This window comes from Eulemur rufifrons, chromosome 9 (assembly GCF_041146395.1).
Source record: "Eulemur rufifrons isolate Redbay chromosome 9, OSU_ERuf_1, whole genome shotgun sequence".
NCBI classification, from domain to species: Eukaryota; Metazoa; Chordata; class Mammalia; order Primates; family Lemuridae; genus Eulemur; species Eulemur rufifrons.
The window spans coordinates 23,374,513-23,399,922 of NC_090991.1; the positions used below are offsets into that span (position 1 = coordinate 23,374,513).

At 39.2% G+C, this 25,410-nt stretch overlaps 1 protein-coding gene across 1 annotated transcript in view; it reads left to right on the forward strand.

Annotated features, from left to right (window-relative positions):
* The first annotated feature begins 1,444 nt into the window (after positions 1-1,444).
* Positions 1,445-25,410, forward strand: part of ACACA (acetyl-CoA carboxylase alpha) — a 233,382-nt gene continuing 209,416 nt past the window's right edge. Inside the window, exons 1-3 of the mRNA XM_069482312.1 lie at positions 1,445-1,522; positions 15,634-15,680; positions 18,665-18,917. Of these exons, the coding sequence (XP_069338413.1) occupies positions 18,691-18,917 (227 nt within the window). The 5' untranslated portion in view covers positions 1,445-1,522; positions 15,634-15,680; positions 18,665-18,690. The remainder of the gene's footprint in view (positions 1,523-15,633; positions 15,681-18,664; positions 18,918-25,410) is intronic.

The window sequence follows — 25,410 nt, forward strand, 5'->3', positions numbered from 1 at the left end:
AAAAGTGGGTTCGTAAACTTAGAGAAGCCACCACATAATGGCATCATTATGAGGGCTCCTAGGTGAATATTGTTCCTTGTTCACCAATCTTTCTATCTTCTTGTTTCAGCTTTCACCCAAGAACTTCTTCCCTGAGGTGTGTATTTCTACCCTATTCACTTTTTGCCCCCCTGGCATAGAACTTATTCCCACCAAATGGGTGTCATCCTTGGCACCTCTCCTGGCCTTCATCACAAGCTTGTGTAAGGACTGGGAAAGTACTCTGGGTGCTCCATTAAATTCTTGGAAGTGTTTAGAATTCACCCTACTCTTCTCAAGTGCAATTTTTTTTCAATTTCCTTTTTGTCCCCGCTCGGTGGTGGTTTTGTGTTGCGACTCCTTCCAGTTGCTATTCATTTTCAACACACAGCCACCATGAATGAAAGTCTTGCTATGAAGTAACTGGCAAAACTAGGGAAATTGGCTGGCTTCATCTCAAAGGCTTGGTGTAACCACAGTGGAAGATGGGAGGCACTCTCCAATCTGAGAAGTCAGGAACTGTTTAAAGAGCAACTATTTTCTCTGCTCAGGGCAACCAGAAGACTGTTGTTCTTTGGTACACTCACCTTCTCACTGAGCTTCCCTTACTAAGGCTTCCCCTCAATACTCCAGGATCCTGCATCTAGACCTCCTTTGGGGTGGGCTGCTTTGGTAGCAAAGCAAGGAGACTGGTTATGGAGTTCCAGAATAGGGGTTACTTAGCTTGTACTAACTTGGAAATCAGCCCGTGTGATGAGGGCAGCTAACAGACGCAACACTCACCTTTTGTTAATGTGTTTGGATTAAACTATGTAAGGTCCATACGGGGCCCGCACACCGCCTACCCCACTCAGCCCGCCTCGGTACTGGGTTCCCTTCCCCCACGCTACAAGCCAGCTGGACCCGGCCCCTCACCTTCTGCGGCTGGGGCGCTTCAGTCCCTAATGGGAGGCACTAAGGGACCATTGCCACCACTCCCCTCTCCGCCGGGAGAGAGAGCCGGTGGGCTGGTCCCGTCCCTTCCCCGGCAGAAAAGGCCACGAGGCCGGGCCAGGGGAGCAATGACTGCCCAGGGCCCGCTCGCGGCCCGCCCTCTGGCCGCTGGGCCCCGAATGGCAGAGCCGCGCTCGGACCATCGGTATCGCCTCACGTCGCCCCGCCCCGCGTCGGTTTGTCATTGGCTGCCGCCAGGCGCTTAGAACCCGCGCCTCGCCCCCCCACGCCGCGCTTGCCGCGCCGCAGCCCGGAGCGGGGTCGGAGGTGAACAGCCTGCAGTAACCCCGGACGTAGTCACCTCATGGGGCTCGCCGGCTGAGGTGGGAGGCAGGGGCGGGGCGGGGGCGGGACCGGATCCCTGAAGCCCCGCCTGTTCCCCGTGTGCCGGGCCGGCCGGGTGCTGCGCGCCTGTCAGCCATAGCCCGACTTGCCGGCGTCTCCTCCTGCCCAGTTCTGCCTCCGCGCAGGAGCTCTGGGACCGCCCGACCGCGGACGCCGCCACCCTGAGGTGAGATGAGGACCGCCCCAGAACCTCTGCCAGGGGACCTGGAGAAGATAGGGCCCGGAGAGGGGTGGCGGCAGGCAGGGGGCCGCCTCCCAGCCTCCGCCCGCACGCGGCCCGAGGTCCATACAGTCCAGACCCAGTGCCAGGCAGCCCAGCGCTCCCCGCAACGCTGGGGCGTTTAAGTCCCTTCTGGAGAGACATGGAAAGGTCTAGGGTCTCGGGAGGTGGGAGCTCAGATCCCGGAACTGGCAGGCGTACAGCCCAGGGCCCCTAGGAAAGGACTGGGGTGTCTGCCTGTAGCTCGCCCCCCACCTCTCCTGTCCAGCCCCGGCGTGCTCTGATTCCTTCCAGATTCCTCTCCATTCCGACCCTGGGCTCGGGAGAGGGAGAAGACCACGTGGGAGGGGGGTGTTGAGACTTGGGTCTGGTTGCATTGAAAGTCTTCTCTCTCTTGCAGAGTGAGATGTGGGGTGCAGAGACTTGGGCTTCTGCTGCTCTCGCTCTTTGTATCACGGTGAAAGCCAGGGCCAGGCGGGTTGTCCCTAGCCAGTTCCTGCTCCTAAGATTTTATTATGTTTTCTGTGAGGGACGTAGTAAATATACGTGCCTGTTGTTACTCTCTCCTTCCCATTTGCCATACTGATTTATTAAGGGAAGCTATTGGCGCTAGGATATAGGAAGGTGTTGTGAGGCTCATAATTTTAGAGGAAAATGTGTGTAAAGGTCCTGCCCTGGTCACGGCCAACATTATTTTTGGATTTGGAAATGGGCAAATGGACACTTGAAATCAGCTCTAAAAATCAGAGACTCCATCTAGGCCTTGTAAGTTTTAGAGAAGCATATAAGAATATAACTGCTCAGATAGGACAAATGCTTTAATTTCAGATATTTTTATTTAGGGGTTTAAGACTGAAATCAAAAGGTCCTAGGACTTCCTGATTCTGTTTCTACTTAAGTGGTGTTTCAGTAATTTACCAGTGTGCAAAATAAACCCAGTAATGTGGCCTTTGGTCTTGGAAGTTGATCTCCTTTGATTTCTCTCTCTCTAGTTTCATTCATTCCCCACCCCACCCAACCCCATAGTACTGATTGAGAAGTGCTTTCTTTGGTTACATTGTTTCATCTCCGTCAGGTGGGAGGAATAAGCTTATTTGTCTCTTCTTGGTGGAGGTGCCTTGGATCTCAGTGATGAGGAGGATTTCTGTGCTGCCTATTTGACAGGCACGTTTCAGGAAAGCATTGTTGCCTAATAGAGTGGGACTGAGGTTTGGTGTCCAGATAGGTGCCTGCTTGCTACAAAGTAGCAAGTCTCTTCCCATTTCTTTTGCCTCAGTTTCATCATTTCTCAGTATTACTGAACACATAACAGGAGGACTGATGTGAACCCAAGAATAATTAACAAACATCATAAAGTGGGCATATATGAAAGATGTCAAAGGTAAAGTATTAATTTTTGAAGCCACCTGTGTTTACTAGTGTTGTAGAAATTTTGTTTTGTTTTGATTTACTAGCACAGAATAGAAATAAATGAAGTATAAGATTAAATTGTTTTTGAGTCAGGCATGGTAGTGCAAATTGTAGGCTCAGCTATTTAGGAGGCTGAGGTGGGAGGATTGCTTGAGCCCAGGAGTTTGAGGCCAACCTGGGCAACATAGCCAGACTCTGTCTCTTAAAAAAATTGTTTTTAAAATGTTGGGAAATGGTGGCATTTTGCTTAATGAATTTATGGTTCAGACAATGACCAGGTAATATCAAAGAACTGGCATTGTGAAAGCCACCTGTGAACAGGTTCAAGTGTAGATCACTATATGACACTATTTCCATTTCGGTTCATAATTAGGAAAATTTTTTTACCTGTCACATAGACTAGTTTAACAGGTCTAGGGGTAGTGTTTTTCTTTCTTTAAATTTTTTTCTCTTTTTTTTGGATGGCTAATATGGTTGAGGAAAGAAGCAAATTAAAAACTGGAATAATGCACTGGAATTTAGTATTTCCAATGGGGGAGGCGAGAATCTTTTTGTAATAAAAAAACTATTATACCATTATCTAACATGTTCTTAAAGATTAATAATTATAGGAACTATCCATCAAGCATCTTTCGAAACCCTTAAAACAACAATATTACAAAGAAGTGGATAAACATCAAGCATTCATTGGCCAAAAAAATTTTTGAGTATTGAAGTGGCTATCATCTTCAAAGGAAGTCTTCATTGATCTACTTTAACGGATTATTGCTGAAGTACTTTTTTAGTTGTTTCTTTAATTTTACAAAACTTTAATATGTACTGTATTCACTACTTTGCCCGAATCTAACGGACTATTTGAAGATGATATTAAATAGGAAACTATGACAAATAGTGTCATAAAGATGTAGCATTGATACAAATTATGAATCTGATTGATAGGGCATAAGTTCTTATGAGTTCAGCTGGTCAATATTAGTTAAGTTTGCTGTAATGACACAGTTCTCTTACCAGTTTGTTGCCTATTCAAGCTACCAGTGAGCTGTCTAGTCTCGGGATGTTTAAGGAGACAAGTGAAAAGTGGCTTCAACAACCAGGGATGGTCAGTGCCTACCCAAAGTTTGGCGGCCCCAAATGATCCTGTCTTCCAATGATGTTATTTGAGACTTAGGCTCATTTCATCCTTTCAGCATGCCATACTTACTGTTCTTTATATTAATATAAGGAACCACAATACTGTTTACCATCCCATGACATTAGAAATGGAAATTGCATGGCAATACTAGTTATGAAGTGGTCATCCCAGATAGAAAAAGCTTATATAAATAATCTTCTTTGAAATAACACAAAGTTTGAAAATTCTGAATGAACTCATTCAGACTCAGTTTTGGGAAATCTTTTTCAAGAAGTATAAGGCCTCATTTTTGAATATTTTGCCAATCCTTATGATAGAAATAGAGCATATGTTCATTAGTGAAGTTCCTAAAAATTTCCCTCTTTTTTTTTTTTTTGTATAAACAGGGTTCTTGCAATTGCCCAGGCTAGTCTTAAACTCCTGGCCTCAAGTGATCCTCCTATTCCAGCCTCCCAAAGTGCTAGGATTTCAGGTGTGAGCCACCAGACCCAGCCCATACATATATGTATATTTATACATTTGCCAAGTTAGGGGATAATAGGTTGATAGGAGCTTGATTTAGTTTTTAAATTTATCAGGTGTAGTATAAGTAGATTAGCAGCAAAAAGATGGATAAATAGGTTGTGTTTTGTGCTTCGAAATTTAGAGGTATTCCTGGCCCTGTTGAGGCAAGCAATTTAATTTCTCTCTGATTCAATCTCAAAATCCAAGAACTTAACAAAATATTTAGTATTGGAAAGTACCTAAGGAATTTTCTTGTCCAGTTTTCCACTTAACATGAGAATATTTTATCTCATATTCCTGTTGAAAATTTCTAATTGTAGGCAGTTCACCAACTGACCTAATGTATCATGGGCAACTGATTTTGGGGAATTCTTAATTATTTCAATTTAAAACTGTCTTCCTAAAGCTGCATAAGATTCCTAACCACAAAAGGGTTAGGAATTAATTCCTGCTTCAACCTGTAAATTTCTCCAGTTCTAGATCTCTGCCAGCTAATGTAAAGTATAATGCCTTAACATATCCATAGGACTTGGGGGCAAAAAAAAAAAAATCAAGCAGTATTTCTTCAAGGAAGAAATTCCTATCCTGGAGACTCTTTGGAAGGTTGCTGACACCCTTGACTCATGACTCTGGCTTTCTCTAAATGCTCTATGAAATAAGGTTATGAACATAAATTGATTTATCCCAGAACTTTTTGAATTCACAAAATGGCTTTTTACCTGGAAGCCTCTAAATATTTCCAAAGCATAATATTTGAAATAAATGCTTGGTTCATGTCTCTTAGTTTTATAACTCATATGTTCATTAGAATTCTAATGAAACAGCCCATGAAAGTGTAGTGTTTACACAGCATTGTGAGGTACTGGGGCAGGAGTGGATCTAAAACAATCGGAAGAGAGAATAACTTTTCCCAACCTCATTCAGGAAATAACTTAGAGTCAATTACACAGTAACATATACTAATAAGTGAATAACATTCCAGTTGTCTAGCTAAATGCTCAGGCAGATATGAGATAAGGGATCAGAGTAGCATGGAATTAATTGGGGAAAGCTTTTTATTGAACTTATTTAAAATCTTCAGTTGGTAATACATAAGCAGTACATTCACATTCAAAATTTTAAAAGTTCAAAAGTGACATTCTCCCTTCTAACTTTCTCTTGTATCCACCCAGTTCTCCATACAAGAAGCAACCAGTGTTATTAATTTGTTATTGTAATTTCTTTCTTTTTTTTCCTGAAACAGTCTCGCTCTGTCACCCTAGCTGAAGTGCAGTGGTGTCATCGTAGCTCACTGCAACCTCAAACTTATGGGCTCAAGGGGTCCTCTTGCCTCAGCCTTCCCAAGTAGCTGGGACTACAGGCACACACCACCATGTCCAGCTAATTTTTTCTATTTTTAGTAGAGATGGGGCCTCACTTTTGCTCAGGCTGGTCTCAAACTCCTGACTTCAAGTGATCCCCCCACCTCAGCCTCCCAGAGTGCTAGGATTACAGATGTGAGCCACCGTGCCCGACCGGTAATTTCTTAATAATAATTATCAGATATTTAAATTTAAATTTAATGCTATTAATTTCTTAAAAACTTCCAGAGATTTTATGCATTTTCAAGCAAATACTCATATATATCCCCCAACCATTCCTGCCCCTTTAATATTATACAAATGATGCCTTTTTTACGTATCATTCTTCATCTTTGGTATTTTTACTTAACTTTCTGGGAAGACCTTTTACCTTTTTATTTTCATCAAAGTTATATATGCACATAGTTTAAAAAGTCATATAGTTCCATAAAATTATTTACCAAAAAAAAAAAAAAACAGTCCTAAGCCCCTTCCCACTTTCATTTGTTTTATTTTTACTTATTTATTTATTTTTGAGATAGACTCTCAGTCTCTCTCCCAGGCTGGAATGCAATGATGTCATCAAAGCTTAGTGCAATCTTCCCGGCTCAGCCTCCCAAGTAGCTAGGACTACAGGTGCATGCTGCCATGCCTGGTTAATTTTTTTTCATTGTTTTTTATTTTTTTTTGAAACAGAATCTATCTGTGTTGCCTGGGCTAGAGTGCCATAGCATTAGCCTAGCTCACAGCAATCTCAAACTCCTGGGCTCAAGCAATCCTCCTGCCTCAGCCTCCTGAGTAGGTGGGACTATAGGTGCGCATCACCATGCCCAGCTAATTTTTCTATTTTTAGTAGAGATGGGGGTCTTGCTCTTGCTCAGGCTGGTCTTGAATTCCGAGCTCAAGCGATCCTCCCACTTTGGCCTCCCACAGTGCTAGGATTACAGGTGTGAACCACTGTGCCCAGCTTCACTCATCGTTAATTTTTTTTTTTTTTTTTTTTTTTTTTTTTTGAGACAGAGTCTCACTCTGTTGCCCAGGCTAGAGTGAGTGCTGTGGCGTCAGCCTAGCTCACAGCAACCTCAAACTCCTGGGCTCAAGCCATCCTCCTGTCTCAGCCTCCCGAGTAGCTGGGACTACAGGCATGCACCACCATGCCCGGCTAATTTTTTCCATATATATTTTTAGCTGTCCATATAATTTCTTTCTATTTTTAGTAGAGATGGGGTCTCGCTCTTGCTCAGGCTGGTCTCGAACTCCTGAGCTCAAACGATCCGTCCACCTCGGCCTCCCAGAGTGCTAGGATTACAGGCGTGAGCCACCACGCCCGGCCCCTCATCGTTAATTTTTTAAAAAAAAAATTTTTGTAGAGATGGGGTCTTGCTATGTTGCCCAGGCTAGTCTTGAACTCATGGCCTCAAGTGATCCTCCTGCCTCAGCCTCCCAAAATGCTGGGGTTACAGGTATGAGCCAGCATGCCTGGCTTTCCACTTTGATTTCTTTTAGGTGATATATTTGTTATATACCCTTTTGTCTGTAAATAACATACCTGTCTTGCTACATCTTCATTTTTCACTATTAGGCATTACCTATTTATGTCCTCCTATGGAAAATGAGGATTTGGCTCTCTTTCCTCCCTTAACCTCACTATTCACCTTTACCTTTCCCATCCCTGCCAACTGACTACCCAGTTGAGTTATGTTATAACCTTGGTTATATCAATACCTTTATGTTATTATGAATGTGTAAATGCTATACAGGATTTGGTTGTATAATACACCATCATTACTTTTCTTTCCTGTACAACTCTTCTCTGGAGTTAATGATGGTGTTCAGTTTTGTTTGGTAATGTTCCATGTACTTACCATTTATTAGCTGTTTACCAGTTTTCTAAACCTCTCAGGACACTGAGATGGTCCAGATATTCCATTAATTTTTATTGTTTGTAAAATATCTCTCAGACTCTTCTGATTGGCTCCAACCTAAATTGCTTGCCCTCTGCATCTGATAAATAGCTGTCATCCTGGACTTACTCTTCACCATCATCCTGGGGAGTCTCTTCTTTTCTGCTGTGAACTTATCGTCAGCATTCTTAGTTTATTCTCTCATTTTGGTGAAAGGTATCCTCTAATAGCATCCTGATAAAGAGTATTTGGGAGGTAAATATTTTTTTCAACTTTTTATTTTGAAACACTTTAAGCCTGCAAAGAATAGTGCAGTAAAAGTGGTATTTACACTGACCCTTGCCCTAGATTCACGAGTTTTTAACATTTTGCTGTATTTGCTTTATCACTCTCTCTCTCTCTCTTTTTTTTCTTTTTTTTCTTTTTTTTTTTTTTTTTTCTGAGACAGAATCTTGCTCTGTTGCCTGGGCTAGAGTGCCGTGGCGTCAGCTTAGCTCACAGTAACCTCAAATTTCTGGGCTCAAGCGATCCTTCTGCTTTAGCCTCCTGAGTAGCTGGGACTATAGGCATGCGTCACCATGCCTGGCTAATTTTTTTTTCTATATTTTTAGTTGTCCAGCTAATTTCTTTCTATTTTTAGTAGAGATGGGGTCTCACTCTTGCTTAGGCTGGTCTTGAACTCCAGAGCTCAAACGATCTGCCCACCTCGGCCTCCCAGAGTGCTAGGATTACAGGCGTGAGCCACCACGCCCAGCCTATCCCTCTCTCTTGTGTGTGTATGCATATATATTTTTTCTGAATCATTTCAAAAGTAAATCGAAAGACCTTATGAAATGTCATTCCTAAATATTTCTAAATATTTCCTAAGAACTAGGACATTCTCCTATTCAATCATTTATTGCTATGACCCCACAATTGAGGATTTATACAGGTATATCTAATATGCAGTCCATTTTAAGTTTTCTTACTTGTCCCAGTAATATTAGTCATAACTGCATATGTTTTAATTCATGATCCAGTTAAGAACCATACTTTACATTCAGTTCTCAAGTAGCTTTGGTCTTCTTAATCTAGAACAGCGGCCTTACTCTTTTATGTCTTTCATGGCATTTGTCTTTCACTGACATTTTTGAAGAGTCCAGGCCAGTTGTCTTGTAAAATTTCCTACATTCTGGATTCATCTGATTGTTTCATCATGATTAGATTCAAATTAACCTTTTTTTTTTTTTGTCAAAAATACTTCGTATATGGTATTGTATACTTCTAATTGTATCACATCAAGAGGCATATGATGTAATTTTATACTAATATTGGTAATGTTTAGTTTGAACACTTAGTTAAGACAGCGTCCACCAGGTTTCTCCATTGTAAAAATACCTTTTTCCCCTTATAATAAATATGCGATCTGTGAGGCGTTTCTTTTTAAGACCATGAGAATATGTTGTTTTCTAATAACTTTTTTTTTTTTTTTTGAGGCAGAGTCTCACTCTGTTGCCCAGGCTGGAGTGCCGTGGCGTCAGCCTAGCTCACAGCAACCTCAAACTCCTGCACTCTAGTGATCCTCCTGTCTCAGCCTCTTGAGTGGCTGGGATTACAGGCATGTACCAGCATACCTGGCTAAGTTTTTTCTATTTTCAGTAGAGACAGGGTCTCACTCTTGCTCTGGTCTTGAACTCCTGACCTCAAACAATCTTGCCTGGGCCTCCCGGAGTGCTAGGATTATAGGCATGAGCCACCATGCCTGGCCTCCAATAACATTTTATCTGATGGTTTTAACATACATTTATGATCCTTGCCAATATCAATTATTGTATTGTTATTTGTAAAATGAAATATATTTGCTAATTGCGTTATTCTAGTAGGTAATTATTTTGAGATTTTTCTGCCTGAAAATATCTTTATTCTATCTTCACAATTGATCAATAATTGATTTGGTCTAGAATTCTAGATTGTAAATAATTTTCCTTCAGAATTTTGAAAGTTTTGTTTAGTTACCTTCAAGCTTCCAATGTTATTGCTGATAAGTCTGAAAGGCATTTTGATTTTTTTTTTTTTTTAAGAGACGGGGTCTTGCTCTGTTGCCCAGGCTGGAGTGCAGTGGCATGATCATAGCTTATGTCTGCCTTGAACTTCTGGCCTCAAGTGATTCTTGCCTCAGCCTCCTGAGTAGCTGGCTGAGGCAAGACTACAAGCACTTGCCACCAAGCCTGGCTAATTTTTTTTCTTTTTATAGAGACAGGGTCATCCTGTGTTGCCCAGGCTGATCTTGAACTTTTAGCCTCAAGTGATCCTCCCTTCTTGGCCTCCCAAAGTGCTGGGATAACAGGTGTGAGCCATGGCGCTGGCCTTTATTCTTGATCATTTTTGTGAATTATTTTTTCCTCTCTGGAAGCTTGTAGGATCATGTCTTATGTTTACTTTCTGAAATTTCAGTGATGTGCCTTGGTGTCTGTCTGTTTTTATTCATTGTGGTAGGCACTTAGTGGGCCTATTCAATGTGGCACCCATGCCCTTTAATCCTGGAAAGTTTTATTGAATTATTACATTAGTTGTATTTTGCCCTCTATTTTGTTCTGTTGTTAACTTTTGGGAGCTCCTATTGTTCATATATTGGACCTTCTGAACAGGTTCTCTAATTTTCTTATCTTTTCTCTCCTGCTGTTCATCTCTTTGATTTTTATATTCTGACTTATTAAAGCTTTTTCTCAAGTTTATCTTTGAGTTTTTTCATTGCTGTGATCATATTTTTAACTTTTAATAATTCTTTCTTGTCTTTTAAATATTCCTTTAAAAATATCCCATTTGTGTTTCATGTGTGTAGTATCTTCTCTTAGCTCTTTCAGGACAATAATGATAGTCCTTTAGACTTTAGGCTTTTTTAAGGTAGTTATTTTAGACTCACAGAAAAGTTTCAAAGATAATGCATAGAGTTTGCACATACCCTTACTAAATGTTAATATCTTACATAGCCATAGTACCTTTATCAAAACTAAGAAATTAACATTGGTATAGTGCTATTAGCTAAACTATGGACTTTATTCAGATTTCCCCAGTTTTTTTGCTTACGTATTTTTTTATTACAGTACCTAATCCAGAATACCATTATATTTAATGGTCATTATCTCCTTAGTCTCCCCTCATTCGTGATAGTTTCTCAGTCTTTTCCTTTTTTCTAATCACCTTGACAGTTTTGAAGAATACTGGTCAAGTATTTTATAGAATGTCCCTCAATTCAGATTTGTCTGATTTTTTCTCATGATTAGATTAGGGTTATTGTTTTTTGGGGAAAATGCCATAGAAGTGAAGTTGTTCCCCCTGCCTCCTCTACCCCTCTCTCTCTAGTTTTTAATATTTGTTGTTCAGCATAAACCTTTTCTTCAAGTTGCATTTTTTTTCTACTGGTAGTTACTTGTTTTTGATTCTTTCATATTAGAGATTTTTCTCAGATATCTGATACTCCTTAATTGTCTGCTTATATTTAAGAGAGGGGATTAAAAAGCTGATTAGAGATTATAAAATGTGAGTGGGGTTTGTTGACTGTTAAGTTCATTGTAGGGTGATCTGGTTGGGCAACTTAATTAGGGAATGTCAATATTACTAACTTTAGGTTTTTTTCTTCGTGGGGTGTTCAGATTCAATAAAGAATTGAATTCTCCCTCTTGGAGGACAAAGATTAGGGAAAGAGGACTGGGATATGTTTACTTAACTGATCCATTTTCAATATAGTACCCCGCCCTTTACTGTTGCTTGTATCCACCAGTCTAGAAACCCTCTGTTTAACCCTCTCCAGAGAACAAACCTTTAGTCTTGTATCTGGATGGTAGAGCAGCAGGTGCTTGATTTCAATAGTTGGGAAGAAAATCTGATGATCTGAAGCTTCTGAAGCAGAATTTCAACCAGTCCTCATTTTATTTAGCTCTCTCTTCTACCTCTACTTCCTGAGCATTTTGGAGATTCTGTGATATAAATTGTATTGATTGTCAGTTTACTACAGATAAGTTATGATTCAGTTTTCTTGGGTTTGCCTACTCATTTGTTGTTCTTCTATCTGCTTTCCAAGAAAATTATCTTGCTTTTCTTCCTGATCTAAGCACCCCTCCCCCAAAAATTATCTTGCTGTTGTCTCCGCTGACTTATTTCTTTTCTTTTCTTTTTAGTCTTTTTGTGGATTGTGTCTTAAATAACTCTTTACTTTTGGCTTTTTTGGGATTTTAGGTGGGAGTGAAAGTAGTTATGTGTTTAGCCCACCACCTTCATCCAAAAGTTTGGCAAGAATTTAAAAAAGAAACCATTATAAAGAATGCTTACTCTTTAAAGATTGCTTGAAAGATGCAGAAGCTTATACCAGCTTCAGCCTTGAAAAATATTCTATATCTCTGGACTAAGAAATGAGGTCTAGGATAGACAATTACATTATGTTATTTTCTCTGACTACCATACCCTAAAGAAATACTCTACTAGTTTATAAAAAACAAAAGTCTCCAGTTGGCTCCTGAGCTCTTTTCCAACCGTTCGATCTAGTATTTCTACTAAATCGTCATATTCTACCATCTGGGCGTTTATTCAGATGCTCCTTCTGCATGGAATGTTCCTTCCTCTCCCTCCTTGCTTATCTCCCCGGTTCTTCATCTGTAATGTCTTCCCACTCTAGGAAGTCTTCCTTGACCCCTTTCCTCACTATTATGACCTCCAAGTTTGGATAAAGTACCCTTTTTTGTGTGTTTCCACACCTAGCAATTATTATACTACTGTAATTGTGTATTTAGATGTCTATAGCTACTTAGCTAGGGACCAGATCTTATCCTATCTTTGAATACTCAGCATCTATTTCTCTATTTGGAACACAAGTGCTTGCTATTTTAAAATTTTAAATTTGCAGAAAAATAAAATGATTAAAAAAATTCTCAGGCCGGGCGTGATGGCTCACACCTGTAATCCTAGCACTCTGGGAAGCTGAGGCAGGAGGATGGCTTGAGGTCAGGAGTTCGAGACCAGCCTGAACAAGAGTGAGACCCCATGTCTACCAAAAATAGAAAAATTAGTCGGGCATGGTGGCATGCACCTGTAATCCCAGCTGTTCAGGAAGCTGAGGCAGGAGAATCACTTGAGCCCAGGACTTTGAGGTTGCTGTGAGCTAGACTGACCCCACGGCACTCTAGCCCACGTGATAGAGCGAGACTCTGTCTCAAAAGAAAAAAAAACCAAATTCTCTATAACTGTCTAATGGGGCACTGAATTAATACCAAAATCCATTAAATAATTTATCAATAAAATAACAAATACAAAAAAGGCAAATTCAGTTATTCTTTTTGAAAAAAAAATTAAGTGAACTTACTATGGCTTGTAAGGCAAGGACATGTTGGATAAGCTTGGATACTTTTATCAGTGGCTATGAAAACTAATTGCTACTTTATTAGAATTGCTTGGAAAATATAGTGTCATTTGAGTTCAAGGAGAACATGCTAACTAAGTTTAGTAAAAACTGTTGTATTTATTTAGAGAAATATCTCTGAATGAAATGTAGGCTGACCTTTAAATAGGTCCATTAGCTGTAATTAGCTTTACCCATTTGGGGGAACATAAGGCACAGTTTGGGGGCCTTCTCTGAATATTTTCTAGAGTCCCCAATAAAACTTCAAGAATATATTATAACATTATATATATGTCTATATATATACACACACATATACTTTTTTTTTTTTTAAGAGACAGGGTCTCACTCTGTTGCCCAGGCTGGAGTACAGTGGTGCAATCATAGCTCACTGCAGCCTTGAACTCCTAGGCTTCAAGTGATCCTCCTGCCTTGGCCTCTGGAGTACCTGGGATTACAGGTGCATGCCACTAAGTCCGGCTAATTTTTAAATTTTTTATAGAGATGACGTCTTACTATGTTGCCCAAGCTGTTCTCAAACTCTTTGGCCTTGACCTCCAAAAGTGCTGGGATTTCAGGTGTGAGCCACCATGCTTGGCCTACATTATATATTTTTTAAATAAAAGAGAACTTGACATTGTCAGCAGTTTGACATAATGAAGAAAATAATTTTTATTTGGATAGGCAGACTGTCCTACAACCAGACCTGGACAAAGGCAACTATGTGAGCCTTCCTCAAAGGTCAACTTCATCCTTTGTTCTCTTTTTGGAGAAAGAGGTCTTAACCTAATTCGTGGCAAGGATTTAGGAATCCTAAACTTGAATGCAAGGAAAATTTTGTATGAAGGGTGAATTTTTTTCAGGGAAGAGTCCAACTATCAGATTTCTAATAGTTGAGAAAGTTTAAGAATCTTTAGTTTACGCACTTAATTGACTGTGTTTGCTGTCTAAGGAGGGCTTAAAGTGGAGGAGATGGGAGATAAGGATTAGTTGTAGCCTTAAGACTTTTTTGACACAACTCCCATAAAATGTCATTTATATCATGACCGACACATAACTGAAACAACATTTTACAAAATTATAGATACTCTAACAAAGTATGGTGCATTCTTAACATTTTCTATCCTATTTCATTTAAAAAATGTTGGCTGCAACTTGTTAAATTGATTTCTTAACATTCTGCTGAGTGGTAATGCATAGTTTGAAAAACACTGGTCCTAGTCCGTTATAGTTTACAAAACCCTTTCATGTACTCTCGGTCTTCACACCAGGCCCATGAGGTACATGTGACTTTCTTTTTATTTTTACAGATACGGAGGCTCAGAGACTTTAAGTGACATGTTTAAGTTTGTACTGCCAATAATTGGCAGGGCCAGAAGTTGAGCCTGAGTCCTAGGTTTTGACTCCAGCCCCTTTGGTTACATGATCCAAACTGCTTCCTCTTTTCACCCCCTTGCCTACCACAACTGTAGCGACTAATACTAGCCCAGACTCTACAATTGGGTAAATCCTGAAACTTCAATTAACATACCTATGCTGTCCCAAATCTTGTCCCTTATCATTTGGGGGTCTTCCCTTAGAAGTTCTAGATTTCTCTATCAGTGTAATAGGTTCTTTCCTTTTATTTTCTTCTCTGTCCTAGCTAGAGCAGTGGTTCTCAAGCCTGGATTTGCATCAATGTCAATTAACTGTAGAACTTAAAATTTAGTACCCTGGGCCTCCAGCTGCAATTCTGATTCAGTAGATTTGGGGTGAAGTTAGACATGTATATTTTGAAAAAGCTCCACAGATGATTCTTAAACATAGTCAAAATTGAGAATTTCTACCCTAGATACATTTAAATTGTTGGGCTTAAAAGGAAACTCCGGATTTAGGGAGTAGCTAGAGACCCTTTGATTCTTTAGAGTTTAGAGATTTAATATAATGGGAGTTCTGTTCTCTCCCTGGCTCCCAACCTTTGTGGGTAGGTATAACCTCTTGGAAACATAATCAGAGCCTCACTGAGTTGTAGAGAATCTAGTGGTTCTTGTCTTCTCACTGCTTCATTTTTGATGAAATATTGGAAATGAAAAAGTTGGAATGTATTCACCAGCTGTACAATTGGAAAAGCCACCTTGTGAAATGGTAAGCCTGGACTATTGTTAAATACTTTAATAAACAATAAAGGCTTTGAATATGGAATTGCTTTTGATTTACAGAATTGAACAAATAATAAACTGCTGAACTTTATGGTTTAACTTAAATAATAGATTTGACCAGGAAAAAAGGATACTTTGAATATTATTAATTTTGTACTATGCTGAGCAAAATAGGAACTGACAAAAACTTGAGTTTATTTATTTTTTTTTTAAAGAAAACCTTCAAATCTCTCTCTCTCTTTCTCTCTCTCTCTTTAGTTCTTTTTGGAGGTGGATATCTGCCCAGACAGTAAGAATTATAAGAGGTCAGTTACAAATAATGCTCCTTTTTGTTTACAATGTGAGAAAAATTTTGTTCATGTTATAAAATATTGAACTATAGGCTTTTATGTTAAAAGTTGCCTTCTACAAAAGAATATAGGCAGATTTAGGGGTGGATAATGTGAAGTGAACAAGGAGTCTGACAATGGTTGTGTTCTACTACCTTCTCTCTTTAATTCAGTACTAGAATCAGTAGAAATGGGACAGGCTGTGGAGTAGCTTCTAGAGTGTCTGGACAGCTGCTCAGTGATTTTCCATACATGACCTCTCTTTTCTGGTGGTTTGTAGGCTTGTGCCTGGGAATACTATTCAGTACAGTTGCTGGTTGCTGGACAGGCTCTTTAGCTGTTAACACTGAGCTGCCTCCAATCTATGTAACCCTTTAGAGAAGGTTTCCTTTGTGTTCTCAGCTAGAAAGAGAAACTTGAAGTTGGCCTTATGGAGCCTTTCATTTATTAGCCTGGAGACCATGTTTTGTTAACACTTTCTTTTCCCTTGGAATCAAAGAATTGTGCCTTTCTTGTGAATTTTATTTTTTTTATTTTTTTGTGTAGTCCTCTAACTTTGGTCAGACTATAAGATAGAATCGGCCCCTGATTATTTCTTACTTATTTCTCTAGTGAAGAAAGGCAGCCATTATTTTCTGTGTTAGTTGGGATGGAGTTTTATTTTTTGGATCTATCATTATTTTTAAACTTGACTATTCACTGCTCTAAAATGTGAAAGAAATAGACTTTTTGCTGCTGTACCTTTGGCCTCCCAACTTAGCTAGGACCACAGGTACACACCACCATGCCCAGCTAATTTTAAATTTTTTGTAGAGATGAGATCTTGCTATGTTGTTCAGGCTGGTCTTGAGCTCCTGGCCTCAAGCTATCCTCCTGCCTTGGTCTCCCAAAGTGCTGGGATTAGGGGCATGAGCCATCTGGGCTAGTTTTCTTTCAGGCTTCTAGAATGAACCTCTTCATAAAGTTTGGAGACTTTTATCTAAAGAAACCTAGTATTTCAAGGGAGACATGTATAGTAAATTTAGTCATCAGATTTTTCCTGTTGCATGATACTTTTATATTTGATTCTAGTTTTAAAAATAAAAGTTTAGCTGGGTGCAGTGGTGTGTGCCTGTAGTCCTAGCTACTTGGGAGGCTGAGGTGGGAGGATCACTTGAGGCCAGGAGTTCGAGACCAGCCTGGACAGGACTCCATCTCAAAAAAAAAAAAAAAAAAAAAAAAAATTAGCTAAAGTAATCTCCAGCTCACTTTCAGGAAGTATCTATAGGTTTGGTTTTGTTTTAGCATTCCTGGCAATTTGTTATTACTGTTTTATTCTTGTAGTACAGAGGTTTTCAAACTTTAGGGCTTGTTAAAACATAGATTAATGGACCCCAGCCTCCAGGTTCTGATACAGTTAGTTGGTCTGGGGTACAGCCCAAGAATTTGCACTTATAACAAGTTACCAGATGATGCCAGTGCTGCTGCTCCTGGTGGTGGTCCAGGAACCACACTGCTCTGGCATTTATAAATACTGTTTTGTCCTTGTAAATAAATAATCTCTAAATCACAAATTACACCAGACCAATGGTGCATGTGTAATTTTAACATGTTCAGTGGCGATTTCCAAACATTTTAAAGTATTGATGTTTTCTTGTCTGATATCAAAGAGCACTGCCATTCCCCTACTTTCGTACTTCACAGTATGCTACTTCATAGCATATAACATTTATTTAAAACTTTTTTTATTAATTTAATTTTTTTAAAGACAGTCTTGCTCAGTCGTTCAGGCTGGAGTGCAGTGGTGCCATCATAGCTCACTGTAGCTTCGAACTGCTGGACTCTTGATCCTCCTGCCTCAGCCTCCTGAGTAGCTGGGACTACAGGTGCATGCCACCATGCCTGGCTCATGTAAAATTTATTAATAGTAAATTTAGTATCTATTAATATTCCATATCTAAGAGCACCTAAACATCAGGATTGAGAATTGTTATTTTCTGAATTAAAATGATTTTGTCAGGCTACAAGCTATTTAAAACTGAGTTGATCTCTAGTTTTTTCCCTAATCTTTAGAACCTGTGAAAGTTTTGAAGTTTTTTAATATTTATATTTTAATATTATTTCATTTAGTTTGGGTTTTTATTATTGTTGTAGGTTTTGAACTATGTTTTGGTCTTTATTAATTAGTTTGTTATTTAGCTATTAGCAATATCTAATCCTGACTAGTAAGGCCCTGTATCTAGAAAAGTTGTACTTAGTTGAGATAGACACCTCCATTATTATGATTACCGATTTTAAATTTGGTGGGAGATTTACTTTCTCCTTACATCAATGTCAGCACATTAGAGCGAAAAGTAGACATTTTAGGGTGAATTTTTAAAAGGTATAATTTAAGAAAAAACTCATGAGGACAAGTAAAGATTTTTTTTAAATTAAAAACTACTCATCTGGAGTTTGTTTTGAAAATATGCACATTTGTGAAATTCATAGCCTCTCAATGTATAGGGTTTGAAACCAGATGATCCTTATGTAGTTTACTCTAAACACCTGGCTTTAAATGACCACCACTTTCCCCCAACCTCTTACCATTCATTCCTTCCAATACTAACAACTGAGATTGCAACATCACAACAAGCAGCTTTTACCTACTATAAAGGTTTCTCCATTGATCACTATTATTTCTTGGACATTACCAAATTGATAAGGAGATTGGGAATAGCTTATGGTTTTTTGAGAAAGATTTCTTTGGGAAAAGGGAACTGGTTTTAGTTTTTAGACTTAGTTACCATGATCTCAATTTACCTGTCTTATAGAAAACAAAGGTCCTGAAATATTTCATAGAATAGCCAAGGAAGCTAGTTCTCAAACTCTGCCTTGATTCCAAGTCCCAGCTGTGATTTATTAGGTATCACCTCTGGCTGTCCTCAGATGTAGGTTGTTACTATTATACCTGCTTTTCTCACTTTTAATTTTCTCCATAGCTCTGAGAGCTCATTTCAAAGGAATAATGGATGAACCATCTCCGTTGGCCAAACCTCTGGAGCTGAACCAGCACTCCCGATTCATAATTGGTTCTGTGTCTGAAGATAACTCAGAGGATGAGATCAGCAACCTGGTGAAGCTGGACCTACTAGAGGAGAAGGAGGGTTCTCTGTCACCCGCTTCTGTCAGCTCAGATACACTCTCTGATTTGGGAATCTCTAGCCTGCAGGATGGCTTGGCCTTACACATAAGGTAAGAGAGAGAAGCTTAGTGGTTTATTTATTTAACCTGTCTTATTAGTTTCACTGATTATGTTCCAAAAAGAGCAAGAATAATTTTAGCCAAGATTGCTTTACCTATGTCACTGGACTCACCCAAAGCTTTATTTAGTGAGAAATGATGTATTTTTCAGGTTTTAGAATTGTGTTTTCTTAAATGTTCTCCTCAACTTTTTTTCTCTTGTCCTTCCTACATTCTAGGCCTTTTAGTGAGACCTCGTGAGTGAGAGTTAGGTTGAAGAATTTGTCTCTGTACTATTTTGACTAACATTGTTATAACTATCTTGATGATTGATAGGAATTCCGCAGGTGTGGGCAAATTTGTAGTAATCTTTATTGAACTGTTTCATCATGTCAGAAAGTTATATTCCATTTCTAGCAGGGCCAGTCCTCAAGAAAGCGTTGTGATATGAATGAGAGGTTGTTAGTAGAGCTCTTTTTCTCTAGAAACAATTGTCTGTAATTGAGAATGTCAGTAAATAGAAACACTAGATTATTTTTATATATTGATGTTTGGATTATACAACCAGTGTGTGAGAAACTAACTTTTGGTTATTTGCTTTGCAAAAATCTTGGAGTAAAGGGTCTGGATTAGTGGTTCTTGGTTCTCACTGTTCATCAAAATCACTTGGGGGAGCCTTAAAAAATAACTCCATCCCCAGAGATTCCGATTCATTTGGTATTAGCTTGGCTTGGAACTGGGGCATTTTTTAAAAGCTATCCAGGTAATTCTAATGTACAGGCAGAGTTGAGATTATAGGTCTAGCCTAGATAAACATAAGTTAGGGTGGCCATTGCTGCTGTTATTATCTTAGTGCTTCTACTGTTAATGAATCATAAAATAATTCAGCTCCTTTTTATACACTCAGGATACTTACTCTGTAGTAAAATCCCCTACTGGATCTGATGGGATGCGACTGTTTTGCCTTATTGTTATCTCTGGGGCTTGGGGTCCTGGCTTCTGATATATGAGGTAGTACTTGTTAGTGGTCAACCCCATTTAGCTATGTAGAGGTCAGTGGAAGAGTAAAGCAAGTTAATTATGTTTTACTTCACAAATTCCTAGAATTAAAATAAACTAGAGTGATCATTTAGCCTAATGCTTTTAATAGATGAGAAAACTAAGGCTTGATGAGAAGAAATAATTTGCCTAATGTTGGAGAGCCAGAAAACTTGAATTTAAGCTCAGATATCCTAATTCTATTTCAGTAACTTTTCTACTCCCCTAACCATGCAAGTGTCTTAATTATAACTAATTCAGATAAAATTTGTTTTATAGAGTTAATGAACAAAGCATTTTCTCTGGGTTAAAAAAAAGGAATAGAGGGCAGTGTTTCGTGGCAGGAAAGGGGATTAGGTCTTTATCTTTCTGTAAATATTTTTTATTACTTTATAGTTCAGTTAATGGGTGACACTAAGGTTAATAGTGGGGGTGGTATCGTCCCTTGGGGACATTTGGAAGTGTGTGGGGGTTGCGATTGGTGGGACTACTTGCATTTAGAAGACAGAGGACCAATGATACTAAACCTTTTACAGTGTAGTGGATGATCCCACACGACCAAGAATTGTCCTCAAAATGTCATAGTACCCCTGTTGAGAAAGACTGGGTTAACTCTAAATCCATAAAACCACACAGCACTTTGAGAAATTTGTCCAATTTAAGATTATGTGATTCCTAATCCATTTGTTGGATTAGGAAACTGTGAGTTTGGCAATGATAAGATAAATGCTACTATTAGGAAACTCAGCTAATGATATATCACAAGGCAGTTTGTAGTTGCCACATCATTCTGAAAGTTGATGGCCCTTATTGCAAAGTCTGTGTGGCCAGTGGCACAAATGCCTGAGAATTTCTTTGCATGCCGTGCTGTTGCAAAACTCATGTCTGTAGCTTGTGGAGAGCCATGGATTGAAGTGTGATCAGCAGTCTGGGAAGGAGACAGTGCCAGCTACCTTCTCAGCTAGCTAATGGTCGAAAACAGAACAAAAGTTTTCCATTGATCTGTTCCTTAAGTCACTTGTGGATGTGGTAACCTTGGGGGTAATTTAAATTGAGTCAAATTCATTTGATAATAGAAAGACCTCTGCTATGACATTTCCCACTAATTAGGTGTGTGACCATGGGCAATTCATGTTATCTCCTTGGACTCATTTCCCTCCTTTATAAAAATGAAGATATTGATTCAGATACCCCTTTTTACTCTTTGAACTCAAAGTTAAATAGAGACTAGTTGAGTTTAGGATCAGCTCATAGAATGAATAGCCTAATCCTTAACAGGTGATATAGATTAAGGGGGAAGGTACATTCCTAAGAGATGTTACTAGAGGTCATCTGAACCCAAGTGAAATAATTGTCATAATGTAAGATGAGAGTGGGTCTCTTTCTCTCAAGTTTAGGGCTTGATTTTAGATACTAACTGAGAAGTCTAGTGGTATGATGGATTAAACGGGAATAGAAAACAGACTTTTCAGCCAGGTGTGGTGAGTCACACTTGTAATTCCAGCACTTTGGGAGGCCGAGGTGGGAAGATTGCTTGAGGTCAAGAGTTTGAGACCAGCCTGGGCAACATAGTGAGACCCGTCTCTACAAAAATAAAAAAAACATAGCTGGGCATGGTGGCATGTGCCTATAGTCCTAGCTGCATGGGAGGCTGAGGTAGGAGGATTGCCTAAGCCCAGGAGTTTGAATCTGCAGTGATCTGTGATCACACCATTGCACTCAAGCCTGGGCAGCAGAGTGAGATCCAGGTCTCTTAAAACAAAAAAAAGAAAATAGACTGTTCCCGGAATGGGGATGATTTTCATCATGTATTTTCTCGAGTCCAGTGAAAGACTGGGTGAATCACTTTGTAAGCTTTATGACCCAAACATTTGAAAATAAGGCCCTAAGTAGTTATAGCTTGGTGGGAATATACAGTCCCCATTGTAGACAATTGTTTTAGTTTGTTTAGTTTTAGATTAGATCAATGGGGTTAATATATCAGCTAGGTTCATATATTTCTGAAACTTACTAGTTTTTTTAATTCCCCTTTTAACAATGCAAGATTATAAAAACGCATTACTTTTTAATTGAACATTTAAGAAAAAACACTGTTAAAGACTGAATGTGGACATCTTAATTTTGATAACTGGTGTATGATTTGTGTGATTTGGTGTCATATAATCGAGTTGTATGAATATTAGCAGTGTCTGCTCCTGCTGGATGCCACTTGAGGTTGGGTTGTTCTGCTTACTTAAAATTCACCCGATGCTATCAACCCATGCTGTCAGCCAAACAGGATTATAAACAGTTTTGTCAACTAGTATGCTGAATTCCTGGTTGAAGTCCAGTTAGAAACAGGTTATTCCGACATTTGGGTTTTTTACCTCTTAGGGTTCTATGATTTATTTAAACCTTTTTTATCCTATACTTCACCTTACAGTATTTGAAACTCCATCTCAGTTTCCTCTTAAACTTCTTAAAATATATGCTCAAAATAGTGAATGTCCAACATTTTATGCTTAGCAAGCGTGTTTGATTAGCTACTTTATCTGAATTTTCTTTCGTTTAGATGGGGCTTTTTTTTCCTTCCCCCCTCACTCATAAGAGCGTGTCTGTAGCATATGTTGGGTAAGAACCTTTGGCTTTTAACTACTTTATCTGAAAGCAATCTGTAATTGCTGTTATCTGTATATACATAAATCCAGCATGAGATGTTCTATAACCTGGGTTCAGGACAGTAGTTGCTGCTTTTGAAAGAGAGAGTAAGTTCACTCAGGAAGGGCTTTTTGAAGATGAGTTATATTTTTATCTCTTGTCTGGTCTAGAAAGAAAAACACTTTATCAACATCTTTGAAAATTGAGAATTCAAATATGAGATTGCCTATAAGGTGTTTGACTCTTAAGAAGAATTTAACTAGAGAATTTTGAAGCTCTTTTGTAATTAGAAATAATCTTTAATTTATCTAAACAGGCCAGGTACGGTGTCTCATACCTGTATCCCAGCACTTTTGGAGACCTAGGCAGGAGGATCACTTGAAGCCAGGAGTTCAGACCAGCCTGGGCAACATAGTGAGACCCTATCTCTACAAAAAATAAAACAAAATTAGCTAGACGTAGTGGCACATGCCTGTAGTTCCAGCTACTCAGAAGGCTATGAGTACTATGCCTTGAGCTAAGGAGTTTGAGGTTGCAGTGAGCTATGAAGACACCACTGCACTCTAGCCCAGGTGACAGAGTGAGACCCTGTCTCAAAAAAAAAAAAAAAAAAAATTATTTAAATAATGAAGTTTCTCACATGATACCAGCCATGGAATGCAAATAGACAACATACTAGTAAGTTTGGAATCAGTTCCTAGATACCACATTTCATTGTTGTAGACTTAAAAACATTCATATAGAGTTGTGCAGACTTTTATTCATAGGAAATAATAATGTTGAGGTGAGATTCTGAGAGAATCTGGGAGTGGCTTTCAGTTCTCTCTGTTGGGTTATAAGGGAAATTTGGGGGACAACAGTGAGAGAGAAGATCTATCTATTGCTGCTACATCCTATCCTATTTTTCACGTTAACCTTAAGAACTAGTAGTCATGTTTTCTCAGTGACTAATTAGAAAAGTAATAGGTAACATTTACTGAGTGCTTACTATATGCCAGATACTTTGCTGTGCTTTATGTAGAGTACCATGCTTAATCTTTACAACAATCCCATGAGATAGGTATTGTATTTCTGTTACCCACAATTAATGGATAGGGAACTGAGACACAGGTTAAGTAACAAGCCCAAGGTCACACAGCTAGTCATTTGCCAAGTTGGATATTGAATCCAGTCAGAGCTCATAGTGTCAACCACTACACTAAACTGGAACCCTTGGTGTAATAGATATGCTTGTATTCTCCTTGAGCAATTCTTCTCTAATTAAATGTCAGCATTATTTAAAAAGGATAGAAGAAAATATATTTAAAAATAATTCTTTATTAAAAAAATAGTATAGGCCAGGCGCGGTGGCTCACGCCTGTAATCCTAGTACTCTGGGAGGCTGAGGCGAGTGGATCGCTCAAGGTCAGGAGTTCGAGACCAGCCTGAGCAAGAGTGAGACCCCGTCTCTAATAAAAATAGAAAGAAATTATCTGGCCAACTAAAATATATATAGAAAAAATTAGCCGGGCATGGTGGCACATGCCTGTAGTCCCAGCTACTCGGGAGGCTGAGGCGGTAGGATCGCTTAAGCCCAGGAGTTTGAGGTTGCTGTGAGCTAGGTTGACGCCACGGCACTCACTCTAGCCAGGGCAACAAAGCGAGACTCTGTCTCAGAAAAAAAAAAAAAAAAGTAGTACAGAAAATTAGAAACAAAATACAAGCAAGGAAAAATAAAGACTTGAATACTCACCACCCAGAGATTACTATTGCTAATATCCTACTATGTAGTCTTCTGGATCCTTTTCTGTGCATATACATGTATATACATTTCTTTTTACTAAAATGAGGTCATATTGTACATACTGGTTTATTATTTGTTAAAATTTTTTATTTATTTTTTTTTTAGAGATAGATCTTGCTCTATCACCCAGACTGGAGTGCAGTGGCGTGATCAAAGCTCACTGCAGCCTTCAACTTCTGGGCTCAAGTGATCCTCCTACCTCAGCCTTCTGAGCAGGTGGGACTACAGGTGTGCACCACCGTGCCTGGCTAGTTTTTTTTTATATTTTGTAGAAACAAGACCTTGCTATGTTGCCCAGGCTGGTCTCCAAGTCCTGGGCCCAAGCAATCCTGCCTCGCCTCCCTAAATGCTGGGATTATAGGTGTGAGCCACTGCGCCTGGCCTATACTGTTTTATAATTTACTTTTTTTGGTCAAAAATTTTCATTTTTCTATTTCAGTAAATTTTCATCTTATTTAATATACATATCATATTAAAACTTCTCCAACCCCAAAATTCTGGTTCATTCAAACAAGTATCCAATCCAAGACTACACGTTGTGTATTATGTTTCTTAAATTTCTTAATCTGGCCGGGCACGGTGGCTCACGCCTGTAATCCTAGCACTCTGGGAGGCCGAGGTGGGCGGATCGTTTGAGCTCAGGAGTTCGAGACCAGCCTGAGCAAGAGCGAGACCCCATCTCTACTAAAAATAGAAAGAAATTATATGGACAGCTAAAAATATATATAGAAAAAATTAGCCGGACATGGTGGTGCATGCCTGTAGTCCCAGCTACTCGGGAGGCTGAGGCAGGAGGATCCCTTGAGCTCAGGAGTTTGAGGTTGCTGTGAGCTAGGCTGACGCCACGGCACTCAATCTAGCCTGGGCAACAGAGTGAGACTCTGTCTCAAAAAAAAAAATAAATAAATTTCTTAATCTATCGCATTCTCCCAACCCCTTTTTGTGACAGTGACCAGTGACTTAAGAAGTTAGCAAATAATGAAATATATGGTTGCCAGTGATAATTTGGCAGCATAGAGAGAAATAGGAAAAATAGAGGAGGTTTGC